The 18535-nt window shown below is 42.2% G+C and overlaps 1 protein-coding gene across 2 annotated transcripts in view; it reads right to left on the reverse strand.

The window, feature by feature from the left end:
- Window positions 1-17908, reverse strand: part of malrd1 (MAM and LDL receptor class A domain containing 1) — a 47747-nt gene extending 29839 nt beyond the window's left edge. For both annotated transcript variants that reach the window (XM_028005164.1, XM_028005163.1), the window contains exons 1-16: window positions 17569-17908; window positions 16227-16355; window positions 16051-16139; window positions 14984-15148; window positions 13527-13623; window positions 11395-11526; window positions 7765-7917; window positions 6553-6658; window positions 4919-5286; window positions 3611-4059; window positions 2034-2121; window positions 1773-1946; window positions 1536-1692; window positions 929-1085; window positions 740-850; window positions 30-243 (exon numbers count right to left, since the gene is read on the reverse strand). In XM_028005164.1, the coding sequence (XP_027860965.1) occupies window positions 30-243; window positions 740-850; window positions 929-1085; window positions 1536-1692; window positions 1773-1946; window positions 2034-2121; window positions 3611-4059; window positions 4919-5286; window positions 6553-6658; window positions 7765-7917; window positions 11395-11526; window positions 13527-13623; window positions 14984-15148; window positions 16051-16139; window positions 16227-16355; window positions 17569-17746 (2767 nt within the window). In that variant the 5' untranslated portion in view covers window positions 17747-17908. The remainder of the gene's footprint in view (window positions 1-29; window positions 244-739; window positions 851-928; window positions 1086-1535; window positions 1693-1772; window positions 1947-2033; window positions 2122-3610; window positions 4060-4918; window positions 5287-6552; window positions 6659-7764; window positions 7918-11394; window positions 11527-13526; window positions 13624-14983; window positions 15149-16050; window positions 16140-16226; window positions 16356-17568) is intronic.
- Window positions 17909-18535: the final 627 nt, after the last annotated feature.

The following is an 18535-nucleotide window of genomic DNA, read 5'->3' on the forward strand; positions in this document are numbered from 1 at the left end:
CCTCACAGATAACAAACGTAAGGTCTCACTGCAGATGAAAGGGTCCTCATCTGAATTATCCCTGCAGTGGTTGATGAAGTCACACAAATTGTCCTGGGGGATGCAGTGGCTGTTTGCGCAGGCAAACTGCTCTGAAGTGCACGGCTGGCCGGATGGAAGAATGGGGGAGCAATCCTGGAAGCTGACATCATCTATCACTATATCCCCCATGTAGCTGATCCCTCGTTTCGCCCTGAACACCACCTGATGGGGAATAATTCAAGGTTATGTCATTTTCAGGAATGTTGAATAAAGAGACACGGGGTAGTAGAGACCTGTTACTCCTAATTTCTAGTGGGTTCCTTGAGAAATAATTTATTCATTAATAATCTTATTGCTAAATATTAACTGTCTTTAGATAATATTTCCTAATAGAAATACCAGCTCCTATGGTGCATGACACGATTATCTGTTTAGAAGATGACAACTGGCAGAAATCCGTTTTGGGGACATTTTTAACACCAGTGTAAAAAAAATGACTGATAACTTAACATTCAAGATGAATCATGATCTGTTCAGATGTTTTCAATGTAGAAGAAGATAATTGAGCATTTCAAAATATATCAGAATTCTTTGTAGTTGTCAGTAAGTAATGCTTACTTATCATGCAACTGTTGACTTGCAGGACATATATGTACTTGCTTAGAATTTGAGTATGTCACACATTACAAGATCTTGGGCGCAAAACTAATCAGCAGACCTGAAAGTCATTTAATAAACCCAAAAACACTTCAGCTCGTTTCCATCTGTTGCCTTGGTTACCAGTCTGAGACCAAACCACATGGGTGACGTTTTTGTGTCTGAGCAGCACCTGTAGAAGAGATAAAAATCTCTAACATGGTTCTGATGGGACATTCATTTCAACTCAAAGTTTCACTGGGGTATTTACTTGCAGGGTTCCCATGGTGAATCCACTCATGTGGTACCAGAATATGAGGGTACACTGAGGAGCAGTGGAGGAGATGACTGGTGTTTGGAGGTCAGAGAACTGACCATAGCCGCCATTTGAGCTGTCTGCATACATATACCAACCCTTAGGGCTGTTACTACAGAAGGAACAACACAGAATAGCAATAATTATGTTATTGAAAATCAATTGAATTAACATTTACAGAGCTTTTGCCATTTATTCCCCAAAATTGCTTTGCACATTTCTAAATTCTTTTGCAACAATCTGTAAAACAACCACTCCTTTTGACAATTTTCTATAATTAATCATTTGTTACAAATATTCCTAGTAACATCAATCAGTGGCTGCAAAGTGGGGCAGTTGGAAGCAACTGTTGACTTGCAGCAAAAATGCCATGATTTTTACATGGGGTCTTTCTGCCAAAAAATCAAAAATTGTTGTTAATCATAGTTCATTTATGATTTAAAAAGAAAAGCATCACTACATTCTTACAACGGCAGTGACACACCTTCTTGTTTGACAAATTTGTTTTCTCAATCAACTAATGTGTTTTAAACAGATAGGAATATTTATCTCTGGCTCTCACAGAGTGTGGTCATTAGTTGGACGGTGGTTCTGCTCTCCGTCATGACTGCTTTCCCCCTGGTCGGCTGCCCAGCGAAACACATGGTTCACACTGGAAGAAGGACTAACAACAGTCCAGCCACAAGAAACACCACCTTCGAAATCGCATCTTTCCTTCACTGAAAGAGAGAAAGGCATGCAACTAGGAAAAAAGCAGGTCAGGGAAGAATAATAGGTAGTAAGAACTACAACCATTTACCGCAGTTTGTTTCATCTGATCCATCAGAGCAGTCCTGCTTGAAGTCGCACACTTGGCTCAGTAAAACACACTCCCCATGTGTTCCACACACAAACTGCCCCTTGGAGCAATTGTTGGGTATGACCGTAGGGGCCGGCGTGGTCAGTGGTGGGGTGATCAGAGAAGGTAGCTCTCCTGCAATATAAGATGGGGTGGGGAGTGTGGTAAATAAAACATTGAAGAGCTGCTGCCCTGGGTTTATCTGATGTGTTGAAGATTTACCATGAAACAGCTGACAGTCCAGGAAGGAAAGGTCATCGATTGCAATGTCTCCTTCAAAATCATCTCCAACTGTGCCTTCAATTAAAATCTAAAAACGGGAAAAATTACTGAAACATAATAGGCAATAATATCAATTATTATTAGTTCTTGCTAATTGTTTGTTTTATGGATAGATCATAAAAATGCATCTCAACTGTTATTAAAATCCCTGCAGTTATTATACAACTATTCTTCAAAAATATCACAACATTGTTACAGGTTACACAATTATGAGCTATTGTTTCTTTTTTTTGTCATCATAATGACTTTGAATACTCATGAATATATTTCCAATCTAGGAGCTCAAGTTTAGCTTCTGTTTTTGTCCTTAAATGTTGTTCTCTTCTTTTCACTGTGCATACAGGCAGATCCCTCTCAGCCAGAATTAAATTAATCAGTGTCAATATTTTAAACGTTTCCCTGTCTGCACTCAATTAAATTAACAAATGGAGCTCCTGTTCCAGTGACACGGCCCAGGAAAAGTCTTTAACTGCCTGTCAAGTTGAAATCACTCATGAGTGATGACAACAGAACATCCATCTCCAGTGATCGATGCTGAGCACTAAAGCAATTAAATGGATCTTCATCATGCAGTGCTGGAATGCATTTGTAAATATGGACTCTTTGTTTCACTAGAGATTTGCTGCTATGTGCTACGGATCTGTGTTTACCCTGAACTCAGGTTTGTCTGGGCCTGCAAGGTGACTCCAAATGATTCACAGTCAGATGTGACTGAAGTTGTTAAGCGAGACAGTGAACAAAATGTCTCAAGAACTTTAAATGTATTTTTGTCTATTGTACTTTTAGACATCTACAGTGGTGAACTGTAATTTTACAACATATAATTCACTTCTCACCTTTAAGTAGGACATATTTATTCTTACATGACTTTTGCAACCCTTTTGTTCAAGACTCTACTTCTAAAATAGGTGTTCAATATGCATTCTTGTATATGTATTTGGTTAGTCGTAATCTTTGACAAGGTGAATGGCTTAAAACATTTAAGTCCACAAACGTTTAGAGGCAATGTGCATACTGTAACTGGTGGCAATAAATAAAAAAAATGTCAAGGTGTAGCCCCTGCTGCCCAGAAGCTGCAGTAAAACAGTTTGTTTTGGTATATAATGAAAAGCAGTGAACTGTAATTTTTAAATTACAGTTGAGGTACATTTGTTCAATTACAGACATACAGACATGTCCAGTCTTAGCAGGACATGGTGGAGATAAGTACTTGTGGAACTGTTTCGTCGCCCTATAGTCAGATGAAGTTTAACTTGGCTTTAGCTGGTTTATGCACTCAAAGGGAGACTGCATAACATATTCAAAGTATAGTAACGTTAGTGTTGCAGTGCCATGAAGTACCTATAGTTTATATCTAAGCTGCCAACAGAATTCCCACAATGCATCATGGGGTTGGGGCTGGAGTTGGTAGCACTGTTGCTTTTCAACAAGAAGGTCCTAGGTTTGAATCTCTTGGTGGACTAACCAGCTAGAAAACCAAAGAGAAACTTAAAAAGTCCAAAATATTGATCACTTACCTGGAAAGGTTGCATATTGTTTAGGTACATGGTCTTCCTGTGCCATAGGTTTCCTTGGTTTCCATATTTTGCCCAGAGGAGCATGCCACGGTCTGTCGTGGTTGTCCTCATGTACACCGCGAGGCTGAACACGTGCGATCCAAACATGCAATAATGGAAGCGAAAAGCACAGCGGCGGTGGGGGGACCAAGCAGGGTCCTTGCCAGGCTGGTCGGTAGGTTCAAATACTGGGCTCAGCAGCACAGCTGTGTCCTTGAACTCCTGGGGGAGGGAAGACTCAATGTAGAGGTAATGACCGGAGGTGTTCCCCAGAGTGTGGTCCTTCCAGGGGCCTGTGTTTTGGGTTGGAGTTGGGCCCTGGATGCGTGTCCAGTTAAACACATCTCCTCCACTCGTTTCCTGCTTCCAGTTGCACAGTCCATCTTCAAAGTCACACTGAATTTCTGGAGCTGTGAAAACCAATAAGACTGAGAAGATCTGAAATTGCAAACTTTAACAATTTAAATATGCCCTATGTTCCCTGACGAGTTAAGGAAAGCATTCGATTTTTGATAGTTTGCTTATGATACTACATTCAAACTTTCGAGACATTGCTGAAAATGTAATCAAAAGGGAAAAAATTCTAATGCAATCCATTGCTGTGAAATGTTTCAAATCATTAAACTCAGACAAAGATGATTTCAGCACATAGAACTATTTTGGTCATACACTTTTGGACTTTGGTCTTGTGTTTTGCTTTATTTTTGTCAGTCTTTTCACATTCAGTTCATTCCTTAGGTTTAAGATTCCTAGTTGACTGTTGCGGTAGTTGATATGCATTGTGAGCTGCAGTCCTTTTTACTTAATCTTAGATCCTGATTTCTTGATTCTTTATTAGCTCTTGTGTCTTTGCTATTTACTTATGTTAGTGTCTTAGTTTCCAGAACCACACCACATGTGACAGAATGCATTTGTCCTAAAAATGTCCACTTTTGTATCATTAAACGCAGTATTTTCCAAAAACATACTAGAGGTCATCAGAATGTTTTAAGGAAATGCACAGTGGTCTTTGTTTTCTTTTTGGTTATTTAAGCAAATACCTTCTCATGTATATGGTCAGATTGGTTGGGATGGCTTTTTCCATTTCTAAATGAAAATGTGATTTTAAAATTGCATTTTGTATTTGCTCAGGCATTTGTGTCTGATATTAAGATTTGTTTGTTGATCTGAAACATTTAAGATTGACAAAATAAGCAAAGTCACAAGGTATCATATTCTCGTGCACTTACAGACCCAATTGTTCTTATTTCAAGAAGTTGAGACACTCACAACATCCTTCTTCATCCGATCCATCCCCACAGTCATCCACAAGGTCACAGAGCTGCAGGTGCTCCACACATGCTTTGGTGTGCAAGCAGTGGAAATGCGTGTGCTTGGGGCACACAGCCACTGCCGGCGGCATCGAACAGTTCTTGAAGGAGACATCATCAAACGCGGAGACTCCATCGAACACGCCAAGGCTAATTTTAGCCAGAGCAATTTGGAAGGGCTGAGTGATGCGCCCCAGCTGAATGGTGACCCGGTTCCACAGTCTCCCTTGATCGTACAGGGTCGTCCATATGACAGTTTTGTTTTGAACTCCTTTGAATCGGAGGTATATGTCAGCAGCCCCCACAGATATACCTGAGTTATAATGCCTGAGGGGATAAGAAGTAGACTGAATCTGAAACTCAGCTGATAAATTTATCCTGACATGCTAAGGAGCACATTGTAAGATAATATATCTATAAAATTATATACTTGTATGAGATACTCTAAATTACAAATTCATCCTATGATAATGCACCCTCCATGATCCCCAGTCATGATACGTGACTAGTGAACAAACGTGAGCTGTGCAGGTTTTCATTTTCCAGAATTCCTATGACCATTAGGCAGAAAAACATAATCAGTCACTTAATATGAGCTTTTGGGACCATAAAAATGCCTGAACATGATTTATTAACATTCATATCTTATCCCGGCCTTGGTCAGTAAGGTGAAAGAAACATTAAACGGAGAGAGGAGGTTATTTTGAAACAGGCTTTACCTGGGAGAGTAGCTATCTGATTCAAAAGTAAGAGTGCAAAAAGCAGAAACGGTTCAGTGAATTCAATAAACAATATCCCCCACCAAAATAGGTAGTTATTATAAATTATTCAAGAGTTTTTATTAGTAATATTAATTGTTATGGCTTCACTGTTGCCTTGAAGCAAAAAGATCCAGGGTCCAAATCTCAGTCTGATGTCTTTCTGCATCGAGTTTGCATGGGTTCTCCGTGAGTACTCCAGAGTCAGAAAAACATGACTGTGGTCTAACTAAATTTTTATGAATTGCAGTTTGTGATACAGACACAGCTGAAGTCTATGCTTAGCAGTACAACACAATGAAAAAGTGTGACTACTAAAATGACTGTTTTTGATTTTTTAAAAAAGTTCACATTGCAAAGACAAATGATCCTTTTAGTTCCATCATCTCAGAGTTTCACATACATGCCAGTGCATCAACTTTAGTCCCTGCTTCGTCCTCTTTGAAGATATACCGAGTGAGTAAACATTTTGAACACATCTATGTTCTACTATGTTAGTAAGATGTGATTTGGAATTAGTCAAACAATGACCAGTCTAAGTTCAGAAAATTATCTCTCCTACTCTGCAGGTCAGACATTAAGTACTCTTAATGTTTCCACAGTACCCTGCCTTTAAAAAAATCTGAGCTACAGCTAAAAGACAGCAGCACTTTGAAAAGAGAAACAAAGGTGGAGGAATGGTGTAAACCTGAAAACACTGACTCCTGGATACAGTAAGACCTATGAGTGTGAATGATCTCTGCTTGTATGGTGATGTTGTACAATGTTGAACGTTGTAAAATTACAAGAAAGAAAACCAGTCCATAGAGGGGAAAAGATGTGACATGTTTCTCACCAAAAGGTCATGGTGCATCCTGAGGCTGATTGCTGGAACCAGGGTCCAATGAGAACAGCATTTGGATGCAGACTACTGCTGTTTTTCAGTATAAACATGAAATGACCTGCAGTCATAAAAAAATCTTGGTCAACATCCTTCTAAATCCTGTATTTTCTTGAAAGTGATATGTTTGACAGCACAGTCACATTTCACCTACGTAGTTTGTTTACAGATAAGTTTGTCTACACTTTAAATATTCCCACTTGGCCACTTCAGCCAGACAAATCAATTTTATCTACTTCTCCCTTCGGCGTCATGTAGAAGTTGCCATGGTAACCTGCATCATTGAAAACCTTAGTTTCTTCATAGAAAATCTTTGTTTAACTCCACTTTCCCTATTTTTAATTAGAAAGAACAAAGCAGATGTTAGGATGTAGTGCCATCAGCTGGTGATGGTGTAGGAATCACTGCACACGACTGTCAACAACAACATCCTTGAATCAGAACAGCACTATGATTTTGTGTTGATGATGCATATTTTGCCTCCAAAGATATCATAAATGCATGACAGTCATCTCGAGAGAAATTTTATCATGTTAGCAATTAATGGTTATTGGTTAATACTAAAGCATCCTTCTCGGCAGTGGCAATATTGAATGCTGTTAAACACTATATAGGAGCTATAGCCTTTCTACAGAACAATTAGTACTAATTGGTTGTCAAAACATAACAGAATTTAGCAGCATATTCTAAAAAGGTTTCAAATTATATATATATTTCAATGTTCAATACTGTGTTCTGTAAGGTGTTTCTGCAGGCTCCAATTCTAAACCTAATAGATGTCTTTTTCAGACCATTTCACTCGATAATCATAACAAAAACAACAGATGGTGCTTGTTTGGAGTCAGCCAGCAACAAAGTTACAGCTGCGACTTGAACAATTCTGTTCAGGAAAGAAAATGGAAGATGTAATGAGGCATGATAAACAGTAACATATTGTGGTAAATGAGCAAAATACTGTAGGTTCTCATGTTAACTGTTATTCAGATGGCTGAGAAGGTACATCTCCACATTTGGAGCATATTGAACTACAATTTTTTTCAACAAAATATTAGTTTGAGATGTAGATGATCTTCCAGTATTTATCCAGTATTTTTGGAAGGGCTCAGTACAGTTCTTTTCAACTTTAACACGTCACTCTTCTTTGTTTTTCATATTTGTTTCCTCTACCTTTAGTGCTGTTGGTAGTGTGGTCCGGTAGGGGTGGGTGATCATAGTAGTCCGGCGGTACCTTGTCAGATGAGCCCCTGATCCAGTCAAACCCATCTCCAGGAGTGAGCTCATACCAGCCGCATGAACCGTCCTCAAAGTCACACTCAGAAGCTAAAACAGAAAAAGGAAACACTGTAGGGATGCTGCCCTCCTGGGTAATCAGTCCAGCAAGGCAACTGTATGTGATTAGGCTTAATTGAACCAATTTACAAACTCTGTAAATACTTTAGTTGTTTATTGATGCACTATAATTTAAATCAGCTGCACCTAATTGCTTAAGGATCGATATTTTATGTGCTGATGGTTTAGTACTACAGTGTTCAAAACATGTTATGATCAAAAGCTTTAAGTGGACCTGTAAACAGATGAATTTAGCAGCTATGCAACTAATAAAGTAGTGGTTGTCAGGAAGCGGTGTGGTGAAGGGTGGTGAGGCAGATGCAGCGGACCCAGGTATGATGAATAATGATGATTTAATTATGAAAACCAGTCAAAACAACGAACAGCAGGCACAAGGAACCACTGACAACGAACTGACTAGACATAGACGAGGACCAGACGACGAACAAAGAACACAGGTGGAGTTAAATACATGGGAGGGTAATCATAGAAACGAGACACACCTGGGAACAATCAAGGGGAGGACAGGACAACGAAGAGACTTAAGGACACAGAAAACTCTAAATAAACACAGAAAAACACAGATCATGACAGTACCCCCCCCCCGCAAGGGCGGCTACCAGACGCCCAAGAAAAAAAAAAAAAAAAAAAAAAAAAAACCCAACAAGAGTGGGTGGAGGGGTGCCGGACGGCGGGCCAGAGTCCAAACTAACAAAAAACAACCCACCATCGTGGGCGGAAAAACAAGGGCCAAGAGTCCATAAACAACAAAAAACAACCCACAGGGTGGGCGGAGGCAAAGGAGGCGGGAACCACGGAGGTGGTCTGGCGGTCGTCCGCGGCGGCGGGAACCACGGAAGTGGTCCGGCGGTCGTCCGCGGCGCTGGAGGTGGGAACCGCAGAGGCGGTCCGGCGGCCGTCGTGGCGCTGGAGGCGGGAACCGCAGAGGCGGTCCGGCGGCCGTCCGCGGCGCTGGAGGCGGGAACCAGGGAGGCGGTCCGGCGGCCGTCCGCGGCCCTGGAGGTGGCGATGATGAGCCCCGGGAGTCGCCCACAGACGGCGACGACGAGCCCCCCGAGGCAGGGTCTCTGGTGGAGAAGATGGGGTCTCGGTCGGAGCACAGGGGGTCTCGGTCTCGGGTGGAACGCAGAGGGTCAGGGTAGGAACGCAGGGAGTCTGAGTCGGAACGCAGGGAGTCTCGGTAGGAACGCAGGGAGTCTCGGTCGGAACACTGGGGGTCTCGGGAGTCGGGGTCTCGGAGGGAACGTAGAGGGTCTCGGGAGTCGGGGTCTCGGGAGGAATGCAGGGAGTCTCTGGAGGAACACAGGGAGTCGGGGTCTCAGGAGTCGGGGTCTCAGGAGGAACGCAGAGGGTCAGGGTCTCAGGAGGAACGCAGAGGGTCTCGGGAGTCAGGGTCTCGGGAGGAACGCAGAGGGTCTCGGGCGTCGGGGTCTCGGAGGGAACGTAGAGGGTCTCGGGCGTCGGGGTCTCGAACGGAACGTAGCGAGTCGGGGTCTCGGAAGGAACGTAGAGGTTCTCGGGAGTCGGGGTCTCGGAAGGTGCGCAGGGGGTCAAGGTCTCGGTAGGAACGCAGGGAGTCTGGGTAGGAACACGGGGAGTCTCTGGAGGAACACAGGGGCGGAGCCTCGGGGCCGGCTGAGGGGGCGGGCCGGAGCGAAGCCTGGGAACCGGCTGCGGAGGTGAGCCGGGACGAAGCCTGGGAACCGGCTGCGGGGGTGGGCCGGAGCGAAGCCTGGGAACCGGCTGCGGAGGTGAGCCGGAGCGAAGCCTGGGAACCGGCTGCGGAGGTGAGCCGGAGCGAAGCCTGGGAACCGGCTGCGGCGGTGAACCGGGACGAAGCCTGGGAACCGGCTGCGGAGGCGAGCCGGGACGAAGCCTGGGAACCGGCCGCGGCGGCGCGCCGGAGCGAAGCCTGGGAACCGGCCGCGGGCTGGAGCGAAGCCTGGGAACCGGCCGCGGGCCGGAGCGAAGCCTGGGAACCGGCTGCGGGGGCGAGCCGCAGCGAAGCCTGGGAACCGGCTGCGGGGGCGAGCCGCAGCGAAGCCTTGGAACCGGCTGCGGGGGCGAGCCGCAGCGAAGCCTTGGAACCGGCTGCGGGGGCGAGCCGCAGCGAAGCCTTGGAACCGGCTGCGGGGGCGAGCCGCAGCGAAGCCTTGGAACTGGCTGCGGGGGCGAGCCGCAGCGAAGCCTGGGAACCGGCTGCGGGGGCGAGCCGCAGCGAAGCCTGGGAACCGGCTGCGGAGGTGAGCCGGAGCGAAGCCTGGGAACCGGCTGCGGCTCCGGAAGGCGACGAGGGGCCGGGTGCACCGGCGGCTCACGTCGCTGTCTCCACGCTGACAGCGGAGGTGGCGGCTCCGGAAAGCGACGAGGGGCCGGATCTGCCGGCGGCTCACGTCGCCGTCTGTGAGCTGGTCGCGGAGGTGGCGGTTCAGGAAAGCGACGAGGGGCCGGATCTGCCGGCGGCTCACGTCGCCGTCTGTGAGCTGGTCGCGGAGGTGGCGGTTCAGGAAAGCGACGAGGGGCCGGATCTGCTGGCGGCTCACGTCGCTGACCTCCCGGACGGAGAAATCGACGGGGGCCGTATCCGGGGGGTGCCAACACCAGTCTCGTCCCCCGGAAAAGCTCCTGCTGCAAGTCGGCGAGAGCCTCCGCCAGCTCCCTGTCCTCCCTGCCGGACCTCCGCCACGGGCCGCTCTGCCCTTTAGGCGGTAACCTCACTCCAGCTGGGTCCATCATAGCAGCCTCACCTTTCGGTCTGGTCGGGTCCTTCTGTCAGGAAGCGGTGTGGTGAAGGGTGGTGAGGCAGATGCAGCGGACCCAGGTATGATGAATAATGATGATTTAATTATGAAAACCAGTCAAAACAACGAACAGCAGGCACAAGGAACCACTGACAACGAACTGACTAGACATAGACGAGGACCCGACGACGAACAAAGAACACAGGTGGAGTTAAATACATGGGAGGGTAATCATAGAAACGAGACACACCTGGGAACAATCAAGGGGAGGACAGGACAACGAAGAGACTTAAGGACACAGAAAACTCTAAATAAACACAGAAAAACACAGATCATGACAGTGGTACAGTCTTTTTGAATTTGACTGGCACACACAAGACAAGATAAGATAAGATAAGATAAGATAAGATAAGATAAGGTACAAACATCACTTAGCACTTCTCAGGAGAATAAAATGTTTGTTTTTGTTTGTAATTTTGTTCTTTTAATCACTGTAAGAGTCTAAATATTAACTTTGTATACCTGCAGCAGGTAACAGACTGATGAACCATTACTGTCCAATGCAAACACATATCAAAACAACAGAGCTACAATGCATTTTAACAGTCTGATGGCAACAGAGGGTGTCAGATAAATCCTGAAAACATCTGTCAGGGGGACTGAAATGTGATTATTTCAAAGTGTTGCTTAGTAAAGGGGTTCTTACGGCATCTGGCTTCATCTTCTCCGTTGGGACAATATGGTGTGAAGTCACACACTTTGCTCTCCTCAATACACCTCCCTCTAGCGCAGGTGAACCATGAAGGAGGGCAGTGAAGTGAAGTGAGGACTCTGCCCTCTGCCAAGTACAAAATAAAAATAAGAATTTAGTACAATTAATGGAGCCCCATTATCTGCACATTATCAAATTTGTTTGAGTCACTGTTATAATTAAAATATTTTATTGAGAGAACGTGCTCAATTAGCATAAATGAGCTTGGTGGCTCCCAAAATGAAATAAATGCATTTGATTAAATTGCAGTAATGGTTCAGATTTTGATCAATAGTACAGCAAAGACTCCATTGCGTAAATTAACTCAATGGCACTATATGAGGAGCACGGGAAATATATCAAAACCATAGCCCAGTTTTTTTTATCACTATTAGCTGGCCTCAGAAATTAATCTTTAAATGTTGCCATTTTCAGAATATATTCTCAATGACCTTTAAAATGACTCATTTTAAACTCTAAGATGGCAACTGCATTACAAGGACAAAAAGAGATTAAAACGGTAAAATGGCAACTGCATTAAAAAGCATATAATATCTAATAATTTAATGAATTTAATGATCCTTTTTAAAAAGGATTTAATAGGTACAGCTTGGGTTTGTTCAACCTGTCTTGCCTATTCTTTGCAAACCAAAAATTCCAAATGTCAGATGCAAGCGTGTGTGGCTCAAAGGAAGCAAAATGCCACTCTGATTATCTTTTCTTGTTAATGTTCCAATGATGACAATCTCTATTCTTTACAGTCAAAAGTCATTCAAGAGCATGAACCAATTTAGATAGTACAAACACATCAGTTAGCTGGTCCTTCTCTAGACAATGGTATAACAACAGTACAACATCAATAAACGTCCAGAAGGTGACTATGAGAGATGACCGCCATTACACAAAGAGAGACTAAACTTGACTTCTAAATATTTGCAATAAGGGTCTTGGGGAGATTTTCTGGAGTGCTTAAACCGGACAGCGTGCTCACCACACATGTAATGGAGCCTGCATGAAGAGTGGTAGCTCATTATAATTATGCAAGCATGCGCCCTGTGTGCACCCTGCATTGTTTGGTCATTAGGTAATTTTAGCTGTGGCCAAACAGGCCTTGTGTTAAAACTGCAACAGGATCACACCAGCATAATGCTGTCAACATTCCAAGAAGACTCATTTAGTGTAATGTTTGGCTCTGCTCCTGCAAAGAGAATAGGGTCTTTTTATTGTTCTGGAAGAAACAAAAAGAATCTTCTCAAGTACCAAAAATGCACCATGCAAAGTGTGATTAGTGTTGGTTTCTCTTTGCTTATTAAAGCCTAGAGTATTGAGACAATTCAATTTGGTCTGGTGATAGTCTAAAAGACTTTCACATAGATTTTTCACAGTCTGCAGTTTGTCTTTTACATTAAGTGTGATAATTCTGGTTCTTATGGTCCTTTGAAACACATGGCTTAGATTTTTTTCATGCCTGGCAGCTTCTGATTAGCTTCAATTGAATGCTGATGAAGTAATTAACGCAGATGTGCTGATGCAGGTCCGCATCTAAAACATAAAGCAGTGGGTCCGGGGGAACCGAGCCTGGAAATGACTGGTTTAGTAAATACCTTTTCTGCACTTGAAAAAAAATGAGTCAAAGGTCAGAATTTACAACTGAAAACCAGGGGTGTAAGAAAGGGGATGGATGTATGATCTGTTTTCTTTTTCGTTACTTTTTCAGATTACATTGAACTCTGCATATTAGATGAAAATGCTACAGAATGATCTTCCAGTTGTACATCAGTAGAGAACGCTGTTAAAAATTGTGTCTGAAATGTCACATAAAGCACGAATTATGGAATCAACTCCTCCACTATTGTATAACATCTATGCTCTCTTCCAGAAAAAAGTACAGCAAGCACAATTTTAATGACTCAGTTATCCTGGTATAAATCCAGTCATGGGTGTCTTAATGTCCTCCCTCTCATTCATCAGTATTCAAAACAAGCTTCTAGTGCTCTGTTTATGTGTGAGGATATTTCAAAATGTCAAGTTTCATGCGGTGTGTGTGTTCTAAGGTGTTAGAAGTGTTAGAAAGGTATAGCTAATACCAGGCAGAATGACACATCCAGGACTGAAAGACAAATCATCAATGGCTAAGATCTCCGATGCTTCACTGCTGGCTGAAAGTTCCCCTCGAATTACCACCTGGAAGATAAAACAGTGAAACAATGTCACACACATCAGGGACAGTTTTTATTATTATTATTATTATTAGTTTATTATAATTTAATTAAGTTGAAACTACAGATGAATATTGGTTAAAAAAATCAGTACAGAGTATTGAGTTGGTTGATGCTCAGAAAATGTTAGGTTCAAATGGAAAAATTAAAGAAATGCATAAAAAGCAGCAGGGTTCACAATATGAAGAAATAGAAAAATAACAGCAGTTAGATAAAATTAAAACAAATCAAGACAAATAGACAAGGAAAGTTAACTACACCTGCCATGCAAATGTATCTATCTTAATTATCTAAACTGGTGGTCATTTCAGTCAAATGTAGGTTACATATTTTTAAATATTTTCCAATGAAAGCGGAGAAAGAGCTTATAAATGTAGTGTAGTCAGTACCAATAATATTAATGGTATGAATACTGTATGGTAATATGCAGTTCACTGCAAAAGTAAACAAACCTTATGAAGTTTTTACATGTTGCCATGTTACAGCCACAAACTTTAATGCATAGTATTCACATTTAGTGATACACCAATACAAAGAAGGGTGTAATATAAGAGTGTGATACTTTAAAGCAGAAGTGTCAGAGATCCACAGCTCAGGAGAGAGTCAGCCAAAAGGGCTATTAGTTATCCATCAAAGCGATTAATGAAAGAAATCTATAAGAAGTCTTTCTTAAAGATTTCCACAAGCCATTTAGGGGAAAATGTTTACAAGTGATACTCTAGTTTGGTGAGACCAAGATTAACCTTATCAGTCTACCTTTAAAATTTAAAAAGGTTTACAAGATATAGATACATTTACAAGATATTGTAGAATTTCATGGCATTTCATTTGCTCAACCTTCAAATATTTTTAATGACAAAATTCCTGAGTGAATGATTCCAATTTCCATTTTCAAATTTAGGCAAATATGTAGATTTCCCATCCTAAAAACACCATAAATAATAATAATAATAAAGACCAATCCTCCATCAGCAACTCTTTAGGCCTCACAGTGAAATCAAGCTCCTAAACATGCTGACCAATACCACTGAAACAGGAAGTGAATTAATGGAGCAGAAGGTGAATGTCAGCAGATGTGACCTCTCTTTATTACCTGCAGACATCCAGATGGTAAAGAGGCAGAGAAGAGGACTGGGTGACACTGACATACTCTGAAGATATTGAAAGGACACTAACAGCAAACTCACATCCAGATGGTCTCTGAGGAGTCCAAATGGGTCAGTATACTTCCCCGGTACACTTTGCTATCGCTCGGGTCATTTGAGCTGCGATTTCAATTTTAATGTCAAACAACTATATGAACTCACTGTGTAATTATGACAGACCTGAAAGCGCTGATTGCTGGAGAAGTGAACCACTGCCCGCAGCCATGTTCCCTTCTCTAGTTGAATGGAGTGTTTCCAGAGTTCAGAGCTCTGAGCCACCAAATGAGGCTGAAGTAGGATCTGAAGCTCTCCATGTCCTGTCCCAGCATAGTGGTAGAAACGTATCTGATGAAAACAAAGAACATGTTGGCCCTACTTATTTTGAATCTACAAAATCCCTCGTTTCCAAGTGTTGTGTGTTTTGAGACTTTTCAAGACTCGAATTCTTAAATATCCTAATGGATTTTTATTAGGACATCTTTGACATGCAAGTCCAAAGATTTATTGTGACCTAGTTTATTTTTCAGTGTTTAAAGTTTAGCATCAGCATCTTCCCTGCCAGGTGACAGACTGGAATTGCTGAGGTTAGGTAACGACGCAGTGATGGTAGAATAGGACTTAACAATCGGGAGGTTTTTGAAACAGCTCATTTTTCAGACTACAGCTGGGTGTTTCTTTTTATTTTTATAGGACCACTTTAAGAGCTCCAAAATTGCGCACACAACCACTTTAAAAATCCAACATGTCGTCCTAAGAAATATATTTTTATGACATTAACTACACAAGTTGTGTATCTTGTTACTTCAAGATAACGGGGTACACATCCTAGCTCTGCAGGTTGGAGTTAACATAATGTTATATTAAGAAAAAATAGCACTACTTATTTAGTAGTGATAATTGTTAACATTATATGAATTTATTATTAGAGCATCAGGTTTTAGTGTACTGGAAAATGGAACATGGGGAGGAGTTGTCAAATGAATCCATCCATTCATGGATGAACTTTGCAAGGGGTCGCAAAGTTGCACCCGTTTTGACTTTGTGGAGTCGCAAGGGGTGCAGGTGCCTATCTCCAGCGGTCAACAGGCAAGAGGCAGGGCATACCCTGGACAGATTGCCAGTCCATTGCAGTAAAGTAAATCCTACTATGGTATTATTTTTCTATAAATATTTTTCCAGTCTTGAAAAATGCTCAAACTATTTCCTAAACTTTTAAAGACACTGCTTGTCTTCTGCGACATAGTTACCTGGCAGCCATGAGTAGGCAGGAAGACAGGACTCCTCAGTTCAGCAGTGATCTTTTTTCCTCCAATGGGTGAAAGCGACAGAAAATGTGCTGAGGGTCAAAAACAAAATGCAGACAGTTAAAGACAAAGATGTGTGATTAATACAATGCTATTGTAGGAATATCAGCTTCCCCAACCTGAGGTATTTCTGTGGTCCTGTTTTAGCCCTGGGGCCTCAGCTGTTCTGGTCCATCTGTAGAGGGACTCCGAGTTTTGGATCAAATCACAGAAACTCTCCTCGAAATCACATCTTGTATACGTGGAACCTGTAATATCAAATGTTCACTTAAGCTAAATATTTTCTTTCAAAAAAAAAATTTGCGGTTTTCTCTAGAACGTATTAAACAATACCCCTCTCTACCGAAATGATAGTTATAATTTAAAATCAAGACTTCAAAGCTGAAGTGACTGAGACAAGAGATATCTGAAGACACATTTTTCAAAGATTTTATGGATGAAATGAGAGAGCCTCTTGACAGACCAGATGGATGGGCCTGTGGGTGGATCAGTAACGGGCATGAAGCTTCACGTCAAGTCAGACACCAACAAGGTGGAGGTGGGGTACTGTTATGGGTTGGTATTATTAAAGATGAGCTGGTTGGACATTTTCAAGTTGAAGATGGGCTCAAAATCAACTCCTAAACCTACAGACAATAATTTCTTCAAGCAGTAATGAAGGAAGAAGTCTGCATCGTTCAAAAACTCAGTGGTTATTATGCAGTACAGCTCTCCATCACGAGCATCCAAGCACTTCTCTGCATGGTTAGCCAGCAAAGACGTTAAAGATGAAAAACTAATGACATGGCTACCCTTCCTCGCCTGACCTGAACTGAATTGAAAACTTGTGGGCAGTTCGTCAGATAAGATAATATCAATCTTTTACTTTGTGGTCAACATACATGGTGGTGGCAGCATTACATTGTGTGGACGTCTTCATTCAGCAGATGCAGAAAAGCTGATCGGAGCTGTTGGATGGACCTAATGAGATCCTGCAAGCAAACTGGCCAGTTTTGAAGATTTGGGCTTGTTTGGAAGCCACAAGAAATGGGTGATCCAGCCATAACTTTCTGTTTGTACCCAATTGTTGTTGAAGCCTGGAGTTTGGCTGAAAATGGTGGATTAATTAGACAATGATCACAAATCCAACTCTACAAAAGACAATTTAATTAAGGTGTTGCAATGGCCCAAAGTCCATACCTCAACCCAACTGATTTCCTGAGGAGGTAGTGCAAGGTATACACTACCTCCTCAGGCTTTTGGAGACTTTTGCTTAAACAAAAGTCTCCAAAGGGCAATGAACTGAAGCAGCAACAGGTCTATAGGTTATGTATTGACTACTACCAGTTATTGCTGCTAAATTTAGTTCTACAAGCCAATAAACCATGAGGCGCATTTAGTTTTTCTCGCTTCTAGATTGATAGTCATCACTTCAGGTCCGGCTCTTTTAAATTGTGGTCTGGTACAAGATAGTAAACTTACAGTTTTCTTCATCGCTGCCATCTCCACAGTCGTCGGTGAAGTCACACACGGAGTCCAATGCCACACAAAATCCCTGACGGCAGGTAAACTCCTGATGTGAACAAGCACTGACAAACACCGAGCTAATTAGCAAATTAAGGGCCAAAAGCAGCCACACTGTGCCAAGAAGTAACGCCATCCGCTGGTTATCCAAGTTATTTTATCCAAAACACATTATTAACGATTCCAATTTTAGCATTTTGCTTCAATGACTTAAGGAAGATGTGTAGTTGCGTTTCCCTTTCTGTGCGCAGTTCTGAGAGATATGGCTGACCCTGTTTGCCTGTCTGTGGGTTGTTAGCATGTTGTAAAGGGCAATAAATGTTTTTTTTTTTTTTTTATTTTTTTTATGGCTGTTACTCTAAAAGGTTACTTTGTGAGTTTATCTGTTACAGCAGAATAGAAGAATATAGAGTAGAACAGAATAGAATAGAACATTTCTAAAGCAGCTCAGACTTTACATTAGATTAAAAATGCAGAAAAAAGAGCAAAAACAAGTTTGAGGTTTTTTTAATATTCCATCAAATATATTAATAACTTTAAATATGAAACCATTCGCTTGTGTGTGGTGAATATTGGATTTTCATTCACCGATACTGATTTTGTTCTAGCTGAGATGTCTTGGGTGTAATTTGAAGTGGACTGTACACGAAGACAGACATTATCTTTTAGCGCCATCTGGTGATAATATTCTTTCAATAACATTCCACCCGTTTGCTTACGTTCTTCAAGTCCAGTCCTTTTTGATTTTGAGAAAAATTGTGTATATTTTATACTTTTCTAGAATCTTCCACTTTTTTATATTTGACCAAGTATGCTTTTCAGATGACCTACACTGATTCTTCTGTGCACGGCCAGTTTTATCTACCCTGAGTCCTTTCCTGAAACCCTAGACAGAGTCTGTCCTTTCTATTACAGTACAGTAGCA

This window comes from Xiphophorus couchianus, chromosome 21 (genome assembly GCF_001444195.1).
Source record: "Xiphophorus couchianus chromosome 21, X_couchianus-1.0, whole genome shotgun sequence".
NCBI classification, from domain to species: Eukaryota; Metazoa; Chordata; class Actinopteri; order Cyprinodontiformes; family Poeciliidae; genus Xiphophorus; species Xiphophorus couchianus.